Source organism: Theobroma cacao, chromosome 5, assembly GCF_000208745.1.
Source record: "Theobroma cacao cultivar B97-61/B2 chromosome 5, Criollo_cocoa_genome_V2, whole genome shotgun sequence".
Taxonomy (NCBI): domain Eukaryota; kingdom Viridiplantae; phylum Streptophyta; class Magnoliopsida; order Malvales; family Malvaceae; genus Theobroma; species Theobroma cacao.
This window is the reverse complement of record NC_030854.1, coordinates 27,483,327-27,503,026: the sequence shown is the minus strand read 5'-3', so window position 1 is coordinate 27,503,026 and position 19,700 is coordinate 27,483,327. Positions and strand designations below refer to the sequence as shown.

At 31.6% G+C, this 19,700-nt stretch overlaps 1 protein-coding gene across 2 annotated transcripts; it reads right to left on the bottom strand.

Annotated features, from left to right (window-relative positions):
* LOC18598999 lies at positions 4,389 to 18,671 on the bottom strand. Of its 2 annotated transcripts, none has more exons than XM_007028763.2 (24): positions 18,378 to 18,671; positions 18,192 to 18,292; positions 17,676 to 17,886; positions 16,947 to 17,028; positions 16,358 to 16,646; positions 14,749 to 14,851; positions 14,516 to 14,652; positions 13,033 to 13,206; positions 12,282 to 12,484; positions 12,037 to 12,180; positions 11,856 to 11,944; positions 11,022 to 11,169; positions 10,687 to 10,739; positions 10,147 to 10,202; positions 8,423 to 8,586; positions 7,011 to 7,204; positions 6,669 to 6,726; positions 6,512 to 6,584; positions 6,283 to 6,384; positions 6,044 to 6,140; positions 5,839 to 5,967; positions 5,522 to 5,763; positions 5,260 to 5,400; positions 4,389 to 4,723 (listed from the first exon to the last, which is right to left on the bottom strand). In XM_007028763.2, the coding sequence occupies exons 1-24, from the start codon at positions 18,547 to 18,549 to the stop codon at positions 4,541 to 4,543; spliced, it is 3,345 nt and encodes a 1,114-aa protein (XP_007028825.2). In that variant the 5' UTR covers positions 18,550 to 18,671; the 3' UTR covers positions 4,389 to 4,540. The 2 variants fall into 2 exon arrangements, with proteins under 2 accessions (XP_007028825.2, XP_017976968.1); XM_018121479.1 differs by having other exon boundaries at positions 14,516 to 14,656; positions 14,753 to 14,851.

Sequence of the window (19,700 nt, the reverse complement as noted above, 5' to 3'; positions counted from 1 at the left end):
TATTTTATACTCAATATTACACAATTGCTTTTCAAAAGAAAAAACACATTCATATACTATCAATTAACACGCAATGTAAAACAGAAATTAATGTTCATCATAATTCAATTCTGTTTTTTAAATTTCATATGGTATGAAAGGAGCAAGTCCTCTAAAAAGTCAACCATTTTGATTCTTCATAAATGTAAATATGGGGCATGTTATTGTTTTCCAATAAGGTGCACCCAACTTAAGCATGCTTTCTAAAGGTTTTACCTTTTTTTTTTTTTGGGTGAGTTTTACTTTGTTACTACATTACAAGAGCATCAGATAGAGAAACCAATATTTTGAAATTGATGTTTAATAAATACTGTAATAGTTATTAAGCATTGGGAAAGAACAGCCACCCCTGTTATAGGCTGTCGATTAGGCTTATGACGCGCAAAAGAAGCAAAGGATTAACGCGAATCCCTCAATCATGTTTGATATAATGATTCCATTATCCTTTGACTTTCCTTTCTCCACTACACCAAGCTGTATACTCTTCTTAAAGAGAGGCATCTAATAAGGGAGCAATCCATAGCGTAACAATCGGTTTTACACGAATGCCATATGACTAATTATAAAAATAATTATAATAAAATAAAAATAATAATAACATCAAATAATCATCGAAAGTTAAAAATTAAGATTGAGCATGTATAATTACATTATACATTTTATAAAATTAAAAAATTTTATTAAAATAATTATTTAAAATTATTTATATAAAGTTAAAATAATTTTTAACTATTAATTTTTAATAGGTTAATAAATGTGTCACATATACACGTTTAAACACGATAACACGATTAAGTAAACGTATTTAAACGTATTTGTCGTGTCTGACACGTTACGATACGAAAACGTGTCTTAACGTGTCAGACACGATTGGACACGAAACACGTTAAGACTAAACCAAAAACCTGTTTAACCCATATCTTCTTGTGTCGTGTTAACGTATCGTGTTCAAAATTATCAGGTCTAGCTTTATATGTCTTGAAACTGCCATCAATTTTCAACTTCTTCACTTGATAATTCCATTTACAGCCTATGGTTTGAACATCACTAGGAAGAGGAACTATGGAACAAGTCCCATTGTTTTCTAAAGCCTTTATCTCATATTTCATCGTTGCTCTCCAGTGAAAATACTTGACTACCATATGGTTCTGAAAATTGGCTCTATGATTGTTAGACAATTGAGTTGAAGAAACAAATTTATGAATAGGATGATGGGTTACTAAATTTGTTTGAGTAGATAGATGATAAACTTCTTAGTATTTTGGTATTTTCTAGTTCTAGTACTTTTCCTATGTGTAGCTAATGGTTGTGAAGAAATTATAGGCACAATATCCCTGGTATGAAGCTCATCAACAAAATGTTCAACAACATTTTCAACATGGAAAGTTAGATCAGAAACAAAATTGATAGGTTGGAAAATTCAACAGAAAGACTTTCAAAATTAAAATGAAAATGACAATATAATAATGAATTCACCATTAGCAAAGTATTAGGGTGCTCAAACTATTGAATAGAATCATCAATGATATTATGAGATGGATGAATCCTATACATTTGCTAAAAAGTAAGAATATTTGAATTAGTATTGAAATTTTTGAAATGAAACATATGCTCATGAGATATAACATCGCTCAAAACAAAAGTTTGATGAGTGTTTAGACCTTTGGATAAGGTCACCCAAACCAGGACCTTCGCTCCACATTGGAAAAGGTTCCATATTTTTATAATAATAATAATATAATTAATTATATTAAACATATATAAAAATAAAGATAATTAATAAAATATTTACCTGTTCACTCATGTCTAATAAATATTTATTTTTTTGTTACTTTCACATCTTTATTAATTCTAAACTAATTATCTCCTTTCCTATTAAAAATATGTAAAAGTAAAAAATAATTAATAAAATGACATATTTTTTTACTTCTTTAATTATGTGTCTAATAAATCTCAATTTTTTATCACTTGTTAATCATTTTTTTCAATTTATAATATCCACTGTCGAATTTTTTTTTTTCGTCATCTGCTATTTTTTCCTTTAAAGAATATGTAAGAAGTTTGTTATGCTACTATTTTTATCTGCTCTTTTTTCCTTTAATTTAATATTCCCTTTAAAGAATATGTAAGAAGTTTATTATGCTATTATTTTTATAAAACTATAAGCCTCATTTATGATTTGTAATAAGCATTAACAATGAAGTACTATTGTTCTAATTTTAGCAAATTTTTTATTTTAATTTAGAGTTTATATTATTTTTATTTTATGTGATAGTTAATGTATTTGAATTTAAAATTTTGATTATTGATTTTATATGAATCATTTAAAAAATATAAAATAATTATAATAATTAAATATTTTTATACTTTATAATAAATATTTTAATATATCAAATTAAAAATATAAATTTACTTATTTAAAACTTTAAAACAAAATTTAATTTTAATAAAAAAAATCTCCTTTGAATATTTTACTTGACAATTGAAGCCATCGACCGGGACCTGCATGGTTAAAGCCTAAGCTTTTCTTCCAGAAAACAAAAACGCATTTAGGCCGTTATTGAAAATTGGGTCAAAGCATTGAGAAATTCAATTAGATGAGACAGCTTGATCACTATACATGCTATGCCATTAAAAAATGTTAATTTTTTTTTTCTTTTTGAACTTTCGTTTGGATAAATAGAAAGTCATGGGTAAAGATAATGATAAGTTTTACGTTATATTTAGCTGGAGGAATGGTTTACTATTTTTTAAAAATTTTCTCTTTATGTTTGATATATTTATGGAAGAAAGAATAACCATTTCCCTAACTTTGAAATAGTTAATACCATCTCGTTCATGGTATTAACTATTCTATATCTAAGAGAATAGAATCAAAAATATTTTAGACTAATATGTCTTTTTGAAAAATTATAAACTTAATTTTATAAGATTAATTTTTTATATAAAAAATTAAAAAATATATTTTAATATTTAAATTATAATAATATTTAAATTAAAAATAAAATTTTAATAATTTAAAAATATTAGTTTTACAATTATTAAGTGAAAATATAAATAAAATATACAAATAAAGAAAAAATAAAAAATAAAAAATTATACTAATACTTAATAATAAATCATTAAATTATTAGAATTTTAAAGTTTTAATAAAAATAAAAATTAAATGATTAAAAAAGAAAAATTTTACTTAATTTTGTCTTTTGGTATAAATTTTACTAAATTATAGAAAGAGTATTTTTGTTTTTGATGAAAATAAATCTTATTATAATAAAGAGTTTAAGTTTTCAATTATATATTAAAATATATTTTTAGTTTAAATTAATTAAAAGTAGTACTATTTTAATCATAATTATATTTAAATTATAAATAAAATATTAATATTTTAAAATTTCAATGATTAAAATATAAATAAAATATTAATATTTAAATGATCAAATAGTACTATTTTGAATAAATTNATAAATTATTAACATTTAAAAAATAAAATAAAAATAAATAATAAATTATATATATATAAAAAATATTTTTTATCTTTTATTATCTATTCCTTTCTTATTTCAAAGTTATTTTTACCAACCAAACACTGTAATAAATTATAATAACAATTCCTTACTTTATTTCATTCGTCGTATTAAATTAAATAATAATTATTTTATTCTATTTTTACTTTATTATATTTTCACAAAATAACTATTTTATTTATTTCTATATATTTCACGAACCGTGCAATTAAGATTTAATGTATACAGTTGTACACTTAAACCAGATACAAGAATATAGTGACATGGGGAATAAATTATTACAGTGATGGGAAGCAATATGTTTTGTTTTCAATCAAACAACATTGCCTTCTTTCTAAGTCTTGCTTAGACAAACTTCTGCTTTTTCTTTTTGGTAAAAAAGAAATGTTTTGTTATTATTATTATTATTATTATTATTATGGGATAATGATGAAAGAATTGGTGAGCATCTTACTTAATTGTCAGCACATGTATTATCATAACTTTTATTTTTAAAATTATAAATATCAAAGAAGTGAACTGGAGATTTTGAACATTCTTCACCATTAAAGAATGGCAATATGAAAATTGAGATGTGTCATTGTCATTTTGGAGTTGGACCAAACCATTTATTTTTAAAAAATTAATTAAAGTTTCTGAGTGATACACATTCAACATTTATTTTTAAACCCTATCTCATTCTATTTTTTTTTAAGTTATCTTTCTTTTAGTATATATGAAAAAGTTTTAAAGGAAACAAATAAGATATAATGCTTGAAAAAAAAATTTAAAATTATTTAAAAAATTCAAATAAATTTTGACGAGGATAAAATATTGAACTCAACATAAGGTCAATAAAAGCTGAGCCCCATAAACACTTTGAAAATCTATACACCATAACCATACATACAGCAGCATTGAACCGAGTATTACTGTAGCTCATGAAGAAGTTGGTAATGTTTTTCTCTTTCCTAGCGGGCAAAACACTCATAAAGAGGCTATGTAGAAGTTAAGCATGCTAGCAACTTTCTACATACTTGTTGAATGTCAGATGATGGATCAGTTAAAGAAATGTCTGAAAGTGCACATCTTGCTTCTACTAATCCATCAGCTATACTCTCCAAAATTGAATCTTCACCGCCCATGAGAGAAGCCATCAGCTTTGCACCAGCCATCCTTTCCTGATGAACAACAAGTGGCCAATCAGCACCATCTTAAATTAACTATGATGCATTCCAACAAGTCAGGAAAAAACACACAGCTGGGTAGGGAGCGGGATTAAAATGGAGTATCGTGGGGTCTGTGACCTTAACTTGTCTTTTTTGCTTCATTCTAATTTATCATAATAATTTCCCTTTCAAATCAAGTCAAGAACATTAACATGCATTGAGTGTGACATATTAAAAGTAAGATACTCAATAAAATGGAATAAATCTACATATAAAAAAAAAAAGCATGCTGAAATTGTTCTGTACAAGTCAAATAGCAGTCTCCTCAGGATAAACCAGTGCAGATTATCGAATTTCCAGAGAAATGTTCTCTTTCATAGTATGAGATTACTGAATTTCTAAAACTATCTTCTCTTTCATAGTCTGAGATGACTATCAATTAGTTTTGAACCCAACTAGAATTCAAGGTAAGGTATTTAGTTATGAAACAGGTCAAATTCACAGAAATAGCTATCTAAAAAGAATTGACCATAGTTAGGTTATGATACCATTTCTGATCCCTTTCCAAGGGATTTTAAAGAAAGTTTGAGAAGATCACAGGAATAAGGAAGGACTGCAGACTTCAGATGATAAACAGCAGAGAACAGAACCTGGATGCAAGCAGCTCTAATCTCTGGCTGCATTTTTACCTACATAATTTCCATGTAGAAGAAAAAACAAGATAAAAAGTGATCAGAAGATCAGCCTCAGTCTTTGAAACTTAAACAATTGCAAACTACAAGATACTAACAAATTTAATGATAGAAGTACCTCAACTGAATCAATGAGACATGGAAGAATAGTCTTTGCAAGCGGGTTTTTTCCATAATCAGATATCTTCTGACAAGCACTGATGAGAACATTAGCCATGCACAGACGAAAGGAGTGGGGAATTGGTGCCTTAGTTTCACAGTTTTCATCACACAACTTCAACACGGGTTTAAGTTCACTTTTATCATTTATTAATTGATGGATCACATGTCTAAGGATATAGGGTCTCGAGGCAGCATCCCCTACAATTTGACCAAAGAGGTGATATTTGCAGCATTGTGTAGCATAAATATTCATAACAAGAACAAAATACCTACCAGGATTGCCTTTCTTCCCAACAATGTTGCTCCTCAATGAGGTGCGGTCTTTAAACAACTCAGGAGCTTGCAACTCAGTGCATATCATCAACGCCAGACAATCAATGCACCCATGTTGGGCTTTGGAAACTGAGACAATGAAAGATTAGTAGACATTTCTTTGGGTGGGTTTGTGGGGGAACTAATGAGTTGCATGGTTGAGTACCTTCATCACCATCAGATGAAGGCCATAACAGAATCACTTCTATGGTTTTCCGGATTTCAGTAATAAAAGAATGCACAAGTGATTCCTTTCCTCTTACCTAGAAACAAGAAGAAACCTTCACATTAAACAGCAGCTTGAATGGAATAGATAAGCCTAGATTCATAGCAGAAGATGACTACAGAAACTCTACAATACACCATATTTGCAACATATATCTACCATGAGGAAAAGATACTTACCACAAGGGATGTACACACTGAAAACAGGCAAGCTTTAATCTTCAATATATCTTGAGAATCTGCAGCATGTTCTAATTGCGAGCAAACAATTGGAAGCAGAACCTAAAGAACCATAAGGCAAATAAGATAAAACTCCGATATGAAGATTAAGGAAATATGCAAAATCCCAGAATATGTCAAGGAAAAATAAAGTGATAACAGAGAGTTAAGTAAAGTAAATGCTGTGTACTTCAGGATGAATGCGCCCACAAAGCTCAGCAGCAAGTTTTCGTACATCTTCAAATTCAAACTTACTAAATGCCCTGAAACAGGGAAAGTAGTAAGACATCATGAGATTTTAGATCAGAAAACAGAAGTTTTGATAATATTTATTTGCAAAGACCAACCTATTCAAGAGGAAAGTAGCAATACTTATGTCATCAATGCTGCTGACATCACTATATTCTGCAATAGAGTAAAAAATAGAACAATCAAAAGACATATGCATAGGATACAGATTATTTTTCTTCAAAAAAAAATAAAGAGTATAAAATTCAAGCAATTACCACTTTATACCCACATATCACATTCTTGTGAATAAATAGAATGTATAGTGTTTAATTTTAGTAATACATCACAATGCAGTTAAGCCAATCAGATCTTCATTCCATAAAAAAAAGTTGAATAAAACACTTGGATTGTCATAGGAAGAGAAAAAAGGATGAGCTTACAGCAATTACAAATCATACCATGCATAATACCCTGATTATGAAGTCGACCATACATGACAGAGGAATTTAGATCATTAAACACTCTCAACGGAAGCAGCCTAATTATGAGTAATGGACAAAGTCGCTCAAACAAAGATTGCTGCATTTTCATGGAGTCATCACTTGTACAGGTTCTTGTCTCCCATCTAGAGAAGGAAGCTTCATCAATCATGCTACAGGGAAAATTTTGAGCAGTCAATATGAGAAAAGAGTGTGATCAACCATGGAATTGTTCATTTCAGCTGTCATGCAAGTTGTGTTCCATGCAACAGGATTTTATCCAAGACATAAACTAATCTCCTTAATGACCCACAAGTGGATAAAAGGAAACATTGTATTGACAAGTAGAATAGACTAGCCTCATGGCTTCTGGAAATTATTTCAATAATTAAAAGAAAATAAGGAGTGAAAAATTACAATTAAGTTGATAAGAAAAACAATCACAATCTCCTAAAAAATAAAACTGCAGTTTGCAAGTACTTAGACTCTTTTCTCTCCCGTAAAAATCATTTAAAGTAAAGGAAATGTAATAATAAAACCATCAGTTAAGTTATTGCAAAATCAATCATTATTGGTCAAACAAACGACAGATCTCAAGTATGTGAAAAAGTTTGTCCAGGAGTGTTGATTAAGTGTTCATATCCCATACAGACTCAGCCCTTTTTGTTAAGGTGTTCATGCTGCTTATTTTCAAAAAAAAAAAAAAAGGTGTTCATGCTACTTATTTTCAAAAAAGAAAAGGTATTCATGCTACTTAGCTAATGATAAAATTTAACAGACTATAACCGAATACTAGATACCAGTTATTCAATACATTGAAAACGGTAAACTGGCTAAGAAGATTTGTTATTCTTAAGTTTCGTGTGCCCACACGTTCTATGTCATGGTGGTTCCATCAGGTATTCTTTGTTTGATTGGCTGAGACACATTATAAAGAAGTCTCATTAGTTAGGTCACCAATTACCAATATGGACATCTACTTCTATCACTCACCCAATGATTCTTTTTACTCTCATTTTTTCTATTGAACACCTTACTATTAATTAAAAGCTTTCCCATTTCCTTAATGTTAATATTCCCTACATCTTTCCACACCTTCCTAACAGTTCCTAGCTGCCCACTCTATTCCTGCCATGCCTTCCCTGACTGAGATCAAACCTACCCCTCCTTTATGGGAACAGTTCCTTTTCTTACACATGCTTTTCCTATCATACTACTTGCTTATTCTCCTACTATACATTCCAGCTCCTCAAGAATAGTCATCTCCAATGGCTTCAATGCCATCATCCTTACACAACATAATTCATTCTTTTTGAAGTTAAACAAGCCTTTAGAAAGCTATGAAAAAATGCATGCTGTTATGAAAATAATTTGGACAATTATGTGCTTACTCTTTCTGTCCTTTCATCTGCAACAAAACTCGATGAAGGACTACATCAGCGGCTTCTGCTAACTGCTCATTTATGTGACTCAGAAACCGGACAATAGTAGCATTTGATGGCTTTGCAAACATGTTGTCAATCAGGGGTCCAATCAAGATATTCCAGTCTTGAACCTAAAATATGTCAGAAGAACCAGAGAGTTAAAACATTCAAATACTGGGGCAAAAATGGACCTCCAACCATCTGATTTCATGGACATGCATACAAGGAAACAGATGAAAATCATAAGCATGCATGTGGAGAGGAGCTAATGGGTCAGGCAATTGTTTTCATTGTCAGATAGTACAGAACCAACAGAAGGAATAACATAGTAGACGCACCACATTCAAGTCAACAATTGAACTAGCTCAACCCAACCCAAATCAAACATGATTTCGAACTAGTTGGCTCAACTACACACACCCTTTTTTTCCACTAGGCCCAGTCCAGGGCCATATTCTCTTAAACCAGCAAGGCATATTAATTATTTTGGAATTCAAAAAGTATTAAACTTGATTGTCCAAAATTTGAGCTTTGTTTGATTGGGTGCTAATAACACCTTGGCTATCATCATGCACAGGCATCTTTGGTTACATATATGAGTGCACTAAACACACATGCTTGCTGCATGTGCGTGCGTGCGTGAGAGAAAGGGACCTCAAATTTTAGGACATCATACTACTATGCCATCCCTCTATTCCCTTCTCCTTCCATGGCCATAATTCAAATGCTATAAATGTTGTGAGAAGTAAATATGCCAGGAAATTGTTTCAGCAATTTCAATTAAAGTTGCAGTCAAGAAGTCTTTATGTCAGGAAGAAAAAGGGTAAAAGCGACAAAGAAAATAAAATATTAATGGAATTAAATATTAGGCACAAACAATCTAAAATCTTAGCAAAAACCAAGATTAAAATAGTAGGCACATCTAATGATGATAAATAGACACACATTTTCTTGCTACTAGGCTGTTAATGATCTAAAGAAGATTAAAAGACATAACATGCACGTAGAAAAATTTTCCCCTAGTGCAGGAAATGCCATGCAGCCACAGTGCACACGCACTTCAACTCCTTTAGATACCATATTGAACAGAATCTGCCTCAAATATGCTTGGATATATATACGACAGATACTTCAGATTAGAAATAGTGATTTGTATGGGATATGTCAGAGATAAAAGGTTATAAGGCAGAAGTCTTAGCCTATCCCACTCAATGCTTAGAATATGTGTGGATATTAGATTCAATTTTGAGGGAGACTAGGAGTGAGTCAACCAAACAGTCCAAATAATTAAAATTTTTCTTCCCTCGAAGTATAGCCAAGTTCCTAGGAGAACAGACTGTTCATTTTGCCTTGCTCTATTCTCACCTCTTTTCTTTCCCATTTTTTTTATTCAGAAAACAAGAATTCACTATGATCAGAACTATGTATGTTTGTATATGCCTATATGTATGTGTGTGTTTCTGTAGATAAAAATTGATAGGATATATGTATGTTTCCATGTATGAAGTTATTACTCAAATCATAATTTTTTGAGAAAACCTGTGGCACAGCTCTAAAATGTAGCCCTTCACACAACTAGTCTCTGTATCAGTGCTTAAGAGATATATGGCATCCCAATGCATCACAAAAAGGGAAATATCATGGCAAAATATACATCTAATGGATAGTAGCATTATAATTATAATTCTTACAGTTTTAGACCACTCCGGGATCAGTCTGAGCACCCTATCACAGTCTAAATTTGATCCTGCCACAAAAGTATAAACAGATGATAAACAACCCAGGGTAGTATTCTAGTCCAAAGAAACTAAAGAAACTTGTGAAGAAATAAAATGCTGAAGTTTGAATAGTTGAAACTTAATAAATTGACGAGGAGATTAAAAGGAAAAGCAAGCAGAGAACAAGGATAAAAATGACTGAAATGAGATTTCAAAAATTCCTGTGTATTCAGAACCCAACAGAAAATAAAAACACATATCAAATTGCAAAGTCCATTTCGAAAAGAGATACAACAAAATTTACATGCACACAAAGATTAGACAACTAGATTTCATAGCTCTTACAGGCTTTTAAAGTATTAATCAAATACTGCATCCCTAATGACTAAATTTCAGCAATTAAATGAGTGAAGGCAATGCATAAACCACAGCAGTAGCACATTGTTTCTGAAACAACAGAATAGAAAGAAATTAAAATATCAAGGTATGGCAAAGAAATAGAAAGAGCCACACCTTCCGCTGTATGTGCTCCAGTTTCTGCATCAGCTAGACCCTGACTTAGGTTGCTGCAAGGAAATGAGAGATTAATTGGAAGCAGGTGCAACAACTGTTTAATTTAACACAACTAAGAAGTAGAATTTTCAGTTTATGAAGACTCCCAGTGTGTGTGCAGTTTATCTTTCCTCTTGATCAATAAAAATCAAGACTCCCAGTAAGCATGTATATGCATGCTCAGATTCTTGTACGTTTACACACACACATTCATGAAGGAAAGAATAGTTTTCTTGATATTCCTGATTAATTTTAAGGATTGTGAGGATAAAAAGTTAAAGAAGAAAGCAAGGTACCTAAGACTGTCAAGCAGCATGAACACAACTTCAGGTTTCTGATTATGATGCTTGAGCACTCTAACAAAGGCTTCAGCAGCTGCTGGTTGTATCTTTTCATCTGATGAGCAAACAAGACGAACTAATGCAGGCAACACAAATGATGGGTCTGCAGAAAGCAGTAATTCAGTTATGCAGAAAGCTGTAATTAAATCATTACTCTTAAATACAAGAGGCAATAACAAAATAAGATTTTTGTCAAAGTACTAAAGCATTTGATTAATCACAAGAAAAATTCCACAAGAAATTACATAAAGCTCAATTTCAAACTAGTTGTAGAACATAAATATGGCCTTAGAAAACAATTTAGTACTAACATGTTGTCTTCACAGCATTTCTTGTTTACAAGAAGGGTTAATTACATATTTGGCACTCAAACTATAGTCGAATGTTCAATTTGTTACCTAAAGTTTAAAAACATGCAATGTGGTACTTGAACTTTGCTTCTGTTTCTAGATTGCATATTCTGTTAGCAAAAAGAGTGGCGTGGCAATGCCATGTCATTGCCAAACCATCACCATGTCATAGGGTGGGGTCGGCTGTTGGGGAAATGTCAGACTTTCTGCTAACGGAATGTGCAATCTGGTTAACCGAAGCAAAGTTTGAGTAGCAATGCACATATGTAAACTTTAGGTACCAAGTCAAACATTTGATTATGGTTCGAACACCAAATGTATAATTAACCCTTTCAAGAAATGTAGCCAAGGAAGGCAAATCCAATTATGTGGTTTGCTAAAATTATCGAAGTCACACAAAATAGTGTTGAGACTTATCACTAAATAATGTCAAACTAACCAATCAGAGGAAGCAAATTGGATGTTTGTTCCCAGATTGCAGTTTCTTCATCTCCAAGGCACAAAAGTAAATTATTTGCTATATTTTGCCTGCAATATTAATACGAAGAAGATCAACTAAGAGACTAAATAGTGACAACTCAAGAAATCACAAAATCATAGCATCTAAATCAACATCATACCAGGCAGAATGAGAAACTAAATGTGCTGCATCTGTCAATATGTGAATTAGTTCTGATATAACATCAAACGCATTCCTTCTCTGAATAGCATTTCCAGAAGCAAGGCGTTTAAGAACTTCTTCAAGACAGTGACCGTCAGCAGTTCTGGTGGACCATTAATCTAAGTCAGGTTTAAACCCCAAGCAGAGGCCATGAAAATTTATTCATGAGTCAAAAACTAATGAATGAAAAATTAAAGATGTTACATGGAACAGTATTCTGCTATGAGCATAACAACGGCTCTAGCTGCACCATCTCTCTCGTCAAGAAGGTGAAGCAGCAACGGTACCACAGCATCCATCTGCTTGGTGTCAGTTACACTGCTTCCAGATGAATGTTTTGGCTTAAAAATGACAGCCTTGAATATACTCACAACCCCATTGATTACATCGTCATCATTGCAGTGAAGCTTGCCAAAATGCACCAAGAACAGAAAAACAGTGTGAGTATGTCAACAATAAGACACAATGCCCAAACAATAACCTAGACTTTGTGTTACAAAGAATGATAACAACATTGGATGCTTAGCACTCAAATCCAGGGTATTATGGATGCTAAGATTGATTACAATCAGTCAACTCATTTCCAAAAAAGTTCAATAGACATAGCAATAGCCAGCTGGACCCATCCAGTCTAAAATAACAGCAGCCTGAAGGCTGCAAATACATAAACCATTTTGGACAGCCTCATGACCAACCATTTTCAAAATAATTAGCACAAAGCAAACAGACTGCAAATCTGTCACATCTGCCTGCAGACAGCAAAAGCTTGTTCATACACAGCTTGTTTTGAGGAATTAGACCTACTACCTGTCACTATCTAGGGAAGGAGAACTTGAATGAAAGTATGCTGCCAAAGGATTCTCATAGCAACAGACTAAAGCATACCATCAAGTATAGGCATATGTGGACTCATGTTGAACTAACAATGTTTCTCCAAGACCTCATCTATACTTACCTGTGATAAAAGGAGATGTGACATCTGCTTTCCATATTCTGCCACTATGCATTCAAATTTTTTCCCATCAAAACGCCCCAGAAGAAGGCATAAGCAATTCAGGAAAAACTTTCTGGTTTCTATACCATCATCCTTGCTCTCAGCATGCCTCTCATCATGGTTGCTTGTGTAGTACTACATTTTAATTCCCTTTATGGCATTAGCAGCTAAACAAAATTTATCAAACCAAAGCAGACTTAACACCAAATAATCAATATCATAATGCTACAAAAACATGATCCACAAACAGTACCTGACAAGATGTTATGCTATCAAACAAATATAAGCATACACACTAAACAGCTCTAATCAAAACCACGTTGTCTTTTTTTAGAAATTCTTATCACACTAAACATGAATTCAGATATCAAAACAAACATGCATCTTTGAAAAATGTTCACATTAAGTGTTCCTTTAATATTACTCTTTCAAATAGTTTCAAGCTTCTAAAGCAACAGACAGCAAATTGAATGTGTCTAATAGCATTGAACACTAATTGTAACTGTAAGCCCTCCCCATGTGTCCTCCTAGGAAACATGTACATGCACATTTGCACCTAAGGGAGGGGGATGGGAAAGGAAAAATCAGCATTGCAAGAAATAACTACTCAACAGAACTCACTTTTTACATATACTACAACATGGCGGAGTGAGATAAAAGGGAAAGGGAATGTGAAAAAACTGCTTGCTCTAAGATGAATTCTAGAATCGTTAACATGTTTATAAGGTATCTCACTCACCTCACAATATTATTAAGTTGAGAGGAAAAGGAGTGAACTTGGAGAAGTCAAAGAGAGTTTCAAGTGCTTTACCAGTTGTCGAGCTCTTTTCTACCTTATTGAACCAACAAATCTGTCTACAGTGACAAGCTCAACAAAATCTTCGGTAAGACTTGACAAACTGTACATCCCAACTTCCTTTATTTTCTGATTTTTTCTTCATAGGTTTTTTTTTTTCTTTCCTTGTTTGATTAAAAGAAAGACAGGCATCTTTAAAAGGTCACTTCTCTTCCTCAATAAAAAATAGGATGTGTTTCTTATCCTATATTTGGGCTGTCAACACCAAGAAACTAGAGGCACCTCCTAAGGCATTACCAAGATTAAATATATGTTGGCGTGTTCTTCCGCATCATATGGTACTACAAGTGATCAAGATTGAAGATACCCTCCTAGAGGTGGATCAAACTAAAATTTGATTTTATACCTATAGGAAACCCAAGTCAGCCGGGTGCTAAAAGTGTTTTAAAAGATTATTTAGAGAGCCTACTCCAAGCACTCCTATAGCGGAAATTAACTTTTTACAAGGTAACCCTCATTATCTCACTCAAATCATGTGAACAAAAACCTCATCAAAATATAAATTAAAACAATTATAGGTTTATTCAACAAGCATAAAGCCATATCACCATAAATATCATAAAATTATCAAAATTTAATATATCTCACCTGGATGCCTGACAAGTACTGGTCCAACATTTCCTTGTAATGCTTAGTAAATTTGTGATCTTCCAAGTGCAATAGCATGCCATAATGCTTCCAACATGAAGAGAGTAGCAATGCTCCAGTCTTTTGTATCTTTGATCCTGTCTTCCATGTTGGAAATGAACAAATCATGATGAATATAACATTAGGCATAATTAGACATAGATATGCTTAAAAGCATGATTATGGTATAGGACCTGCCTCATCTTGAAGGCCACCATAATGCACTTTTATCTCCTGCAACCACTTAAGCACCTGCTCCAATCCTTTAGCATGTAACGGACGACTTTTTCTGCTCCACTGTAGTGCATAGTAATGCATTAACATCCTATTTTGGTTTTTTGGAGTATACAAGTAATGGTTCATCAGACAACGTAACAGAATAAGAGAAGAAATTTACATACAGTGATCAAAATTAGCTGACTTATCAAATAAAACCTTTAATAAAACAATTGGGGGCAAATACTAAAAGTTTCCAGTAGAATCTAATGATACTCAAGAAAACATTGAAAAGCTAAAAGGTCAATTTAGTCAACTACTTGATAATTATATCATGTTCCTTCTATAAATAAATGATAAGACAACTCCCCCAGAAGAATTCAAACAGGATACTAGCAGGGAAAAAATGAAGAATATCAAGAAGAAGACTAACTAGAGGCTCTAACAGTTCTTTGAGCTTCAATTGTTCAAGATGAGGTACATCAGAAGGTTGGGAAGTTCAAGTTGAAGGAAATTAAAGAACCTAAAACAACATCCCAATTGACCGCAGGAAGCACAAAACTCAGAAAAATAACATTGCCAGAGACAATAACAGAAAAAAGAAGTCCTGTAATATAGAAATCTCAAAAGATCCTATCTCGCTTTCGAACAAGAGTGTCTAGAAACTAACTCGGGAATGACAGTTTCAAGGGCTAACAAAGAGCCACATTAATTAGTATATATGTAACAAGCAGCAAAAGCAAAGAGTCATCAAACAGGAGGAATAGTTTACCAGAATTATAAGGTAAGTTCTCCTTCTTTCTACATACTTATCAGATCATCTAACCTATTGTAAAGGAAGCCTTACACCTTCACAAAGTCAAAGTAATAATCTCCCTAGGTTGTAAGGATACTGGAACTGTTACTTAGAATTTTTAAACTTCAACTGCAAAGCTATGTTGAATACACACTTTACAACCTATATACTAATGTATTCAAGTTCATTTCCTCCCACAATTCTAAACCAAATTTTTAAAAGAAGATCAATCTGTTCATGATATCATTCTTCAATTTCACTTGGGTAATTTGTTAGCATTTGGTTTCCTGCTGATGGTTGTTAACAGCCTTATTTGTCAGTTTATAAGTCAATGACTTCTTTTGTTCTGTATCTGAAAAGTTCATTCTTAGCTCTTTCAACATTTTAGCATATTCTATGATGAAAACATTCCCTTACTATTTTTTGCATTCCCCAGTTGCTTTAAATAATGAATTTGTGGGATATATTACTATTCCTAGGCAACTTTTCCACTTCTCTAATCTCTTATGGCCAGGCTCTTCTTTCCAAAGGGTAAAACAGCTCTACAACAACTGAGAAATTAGTAAATTCATGAAACTACACACATAGTGAATAACAGCTTATTCAGAACACTCACCTCCGGTAATCTAATGAGACTTTTTGAGAAAGTATAACATTTATTTTTACCCTCATATACTAAAAATTTAAATAAAAAATAGCAAAAATTGTGTTGAAGGAAAAGATAAAAAAACAAAAAATAGATATGAGTAGTCATTGGACCAAAAAATAAATAGCCAGTGTCTAACACATACTGCAAGAAGTCTCTGCACTAAATAAGTCAGATCTTCTAGATGATCCCATAACAAAAACTCCACGCCCCTGGTTAAAACTTCAGAAGATTTATGTGTAGCTTTCACCTTCCTCTCATCAATGCCAGATGCTGTTAAAGTAACAGGACAGTTTGATTCACTGGAGCTTAATGATTTAGGCCTGTTACTAAGAATATCAGGCTTTTTTGTCAACCCTTCTGTTAAAGCCAATAAACAATCTGCAGCAGCCACTGAAAGGCGTGAAGGTAGTTCAAATTTATCCTGCAAACAGCTGCAGAAACAAATGGCCAATAATGAAACAAATCTATCAAACATAATATGAAGTTTTACATATGTTTTTTATGTGAAGAAGAATAAGAAGAAGAAGGTTACTATTAGTATTGCCAACCAGCTAACACTTAGATGCCTAATTTTCTCATCCAACATATCAGAACAAATTCAAGCTCAAAGACCAACAACTTAATGAAAGGAAAACTAATTCATATTATATGCACAAAAGCAACCACTAACAACCATTTAATCAAATCAGGAGCATTTAATCAATGCCAACAGAGATGAAATTGAATAATACCTTCCCCTACGTACAATATACGATAGATGTGGAATACAAGTGCAAAGTATCTTCAACAAAGCATTGTATTTCTCCTTTATTCCTGAGTTATTTGGGGAGAAAAGAAATCCATCAATTTTCAATGAGTAAAAGCACAATTGTCAATTATACTAAAGATTATTCTAGACAGACTTCCCGGCAGAAATATGCTAAAAGAACAGTAAAATTAAAAATATTTTTAGTAAAAATATATTCTAATGAAACAAAAATAGAGAATATAAGGTTGTGCTTGTTGCATTTCAAAAAAAAAAAAAAAGGTTGTGTTTGTTCATCACCTTTGCTACTTCCTTTTAGCTTCTTTAAAAATTTCTATAAAGCAAAAGCAAATGGTAGAAAGAAAAACCATAATTAATTAAAGATGTAACAAATGACTAAAGTGTAACACCCATTCTAACATAATTGTTTCATGTAAAAGGAAAACCATGCATCTTGTTATTAAAATATTACATTTTTTATTTTTTATTTTTCAAAAATATTTGTGTGCGTACCTAAATGCATTGTTTGCTTTTTGCTTTCTAAAGCAAAAAGCTAATAGTAGAAGCAAGAGGCAAAAAGAACACAAGTTTTTCATCCGTCCACTGAATTTAACTAAAACTCCAAAAACATAGCTACACAAACATTCTAGACTCAAAACAGATACTTAATAGAGACAACTTAAATAGCAATAGACTACAGAATTTGTATTTTTACCATTTAACAAATACTGATCCATACTACTTTCATACTCCATGAGTCCCCGAACAAGAGTACACCAACCAAAAGCTATATACCGATCATCTTTCCTCACAATTATATTCGCAAGATTCATGGCAACTGCTTGAAAAAGAAGCTCATCTTGGAAGAGCCAATTGAGAAGTATCATAGGTTGACCGCCATGCTTCAAGTCCTTGTACTTCAATGACTGGCAACAAGGAATCAAACAAGTAAACCTCCCATTTAGTTAGTGCATTTCTTACTCACTTTCAACTTCTAAAAGCAAAAATAAATAAATAATCAAATTCAAAAAATTAAATTTTGTGAATAATAAAATGCATGATTTTATGATTATTTCAAACATGAATTCTTTTTTCTCTCCTCTTTGTAAGTAAACAAAAAGCAAATAGCAATAGCAAACCAAACAGGTAACAAACAAATAAAAAGAAATAAAAGGAAATTCCAAAATACAGAAATTTTTAAGAAAAAAATAAAGAAAAGTTGTTTTGTTACGTGTTCGATCATGGGAACAAGAACCGCATCCAAAGTTTCGTCTCTCTGAGCCGCATCTTTGACGTACTTGTGAAGAAACCAGAGGCATTCATCCAGAGAAACTGCAAATTTCAACATTTATAAAAAAAAAAAAAAGGTGTCAAGTTGTATTGGATAGGAATGTAAATTTAGTATGTTAAGTGTTACCGAGCGAGGTTTTGTTGGAGAAGTCGGGGGAGAGGCGAGAAATGGAGTGGTGGAGCTTTTTGGGACGGGCGGTGAGGAGAGTGCTCATGGCTCGGCCGATTGTGACTGAAACCATTGATTCTGCCTCTGATTTCCATATTAGCTGTTCTTCTTGCTCTTCCTGTCGCTCCATTTGAGTCAAGTTAGATGGAAATTTTGAAGCTTTTGATTACCATGTAGGTGGTGGAAGAATGAAATTTTTACTTGTAAGAGCTGGTGGAAAAGAAAACTAGCGTGTTCCAAGAAATGTGTCGCTACTGGGGAGAAGCAGGGCTGTTTCATTCTTTCTAAGGGTATTTATTTACGGGGCCTGGCACAGCCATTCTAGTTTGGGTCATGACATGGGCCTCAAAGTCTTAAACCATTCTCTCTAGACCAACCTTTCTTCACTTTTTTGAAAAATCGAAATTATTAAAAATTAATTTTAAAATCTGTATATTTTTTAAAAGTTTTATTCGCGCTACTTGATTTGTAAAGTAAAATAGTTACCATAAATTCTTAGAATGTAATAAAATCCATTGATTCATTACATTTTACATTAATGAAATTAATTTTTATTCACTGAATATAAGATTATTAATAAAAAAAACTTAACTTTCGTTATTACCTTATTATCAGTATGTTTGATTTGATTTTTTTAATTTAAAAAATTAATTATAAAATTTTTATTAAAAATAATAATTTTAAAATTAAGTGTTTATGTGATTTGATTTTTTTTCAATTTATTTACCTCTTAAAAGTAAAAATTAAGTCAAATATTATTTTAAAAATTAAAAAAAAAAGTTTTTNAAAACTTAAAAAAACTCCAAAAATTAGCATTATCTTCTCTTCTTTCAAAAACACATTAATTTTTCAGAAAATACCTTTGTCTCGATCAATCTTGTTTTCCTCTCCTTCCCTCTACAAATTATCATTCTTCAACGTAAATCGCGATTTCTCTCTTCTCTACCTCTCTCTACAAAAACTAATAAAAAAGTAAAAAGACCCAACAATACAATATCAAAATCTGAAATTTTTTTGTTTTTACAAAGATTAAGAGAAAAAAATTTAAAATTTAAAACTGCATTCAGATTTTATTCAAAATTTTTCTCTCTTTTCACCAAAAAAGATTTTAATATTAAATACATTATTTTCTTTTTTTAAAAAAAAAAAATTAAAACTTTATGGTTCGATTACTTGTTAGATGAATAAAAATATAATATTATTACTATTATACAAGTTCGTGAGTTGTTTCATTTCTTTATTGATTTTTTTATTTTATCATATGATATTATATATAAACTT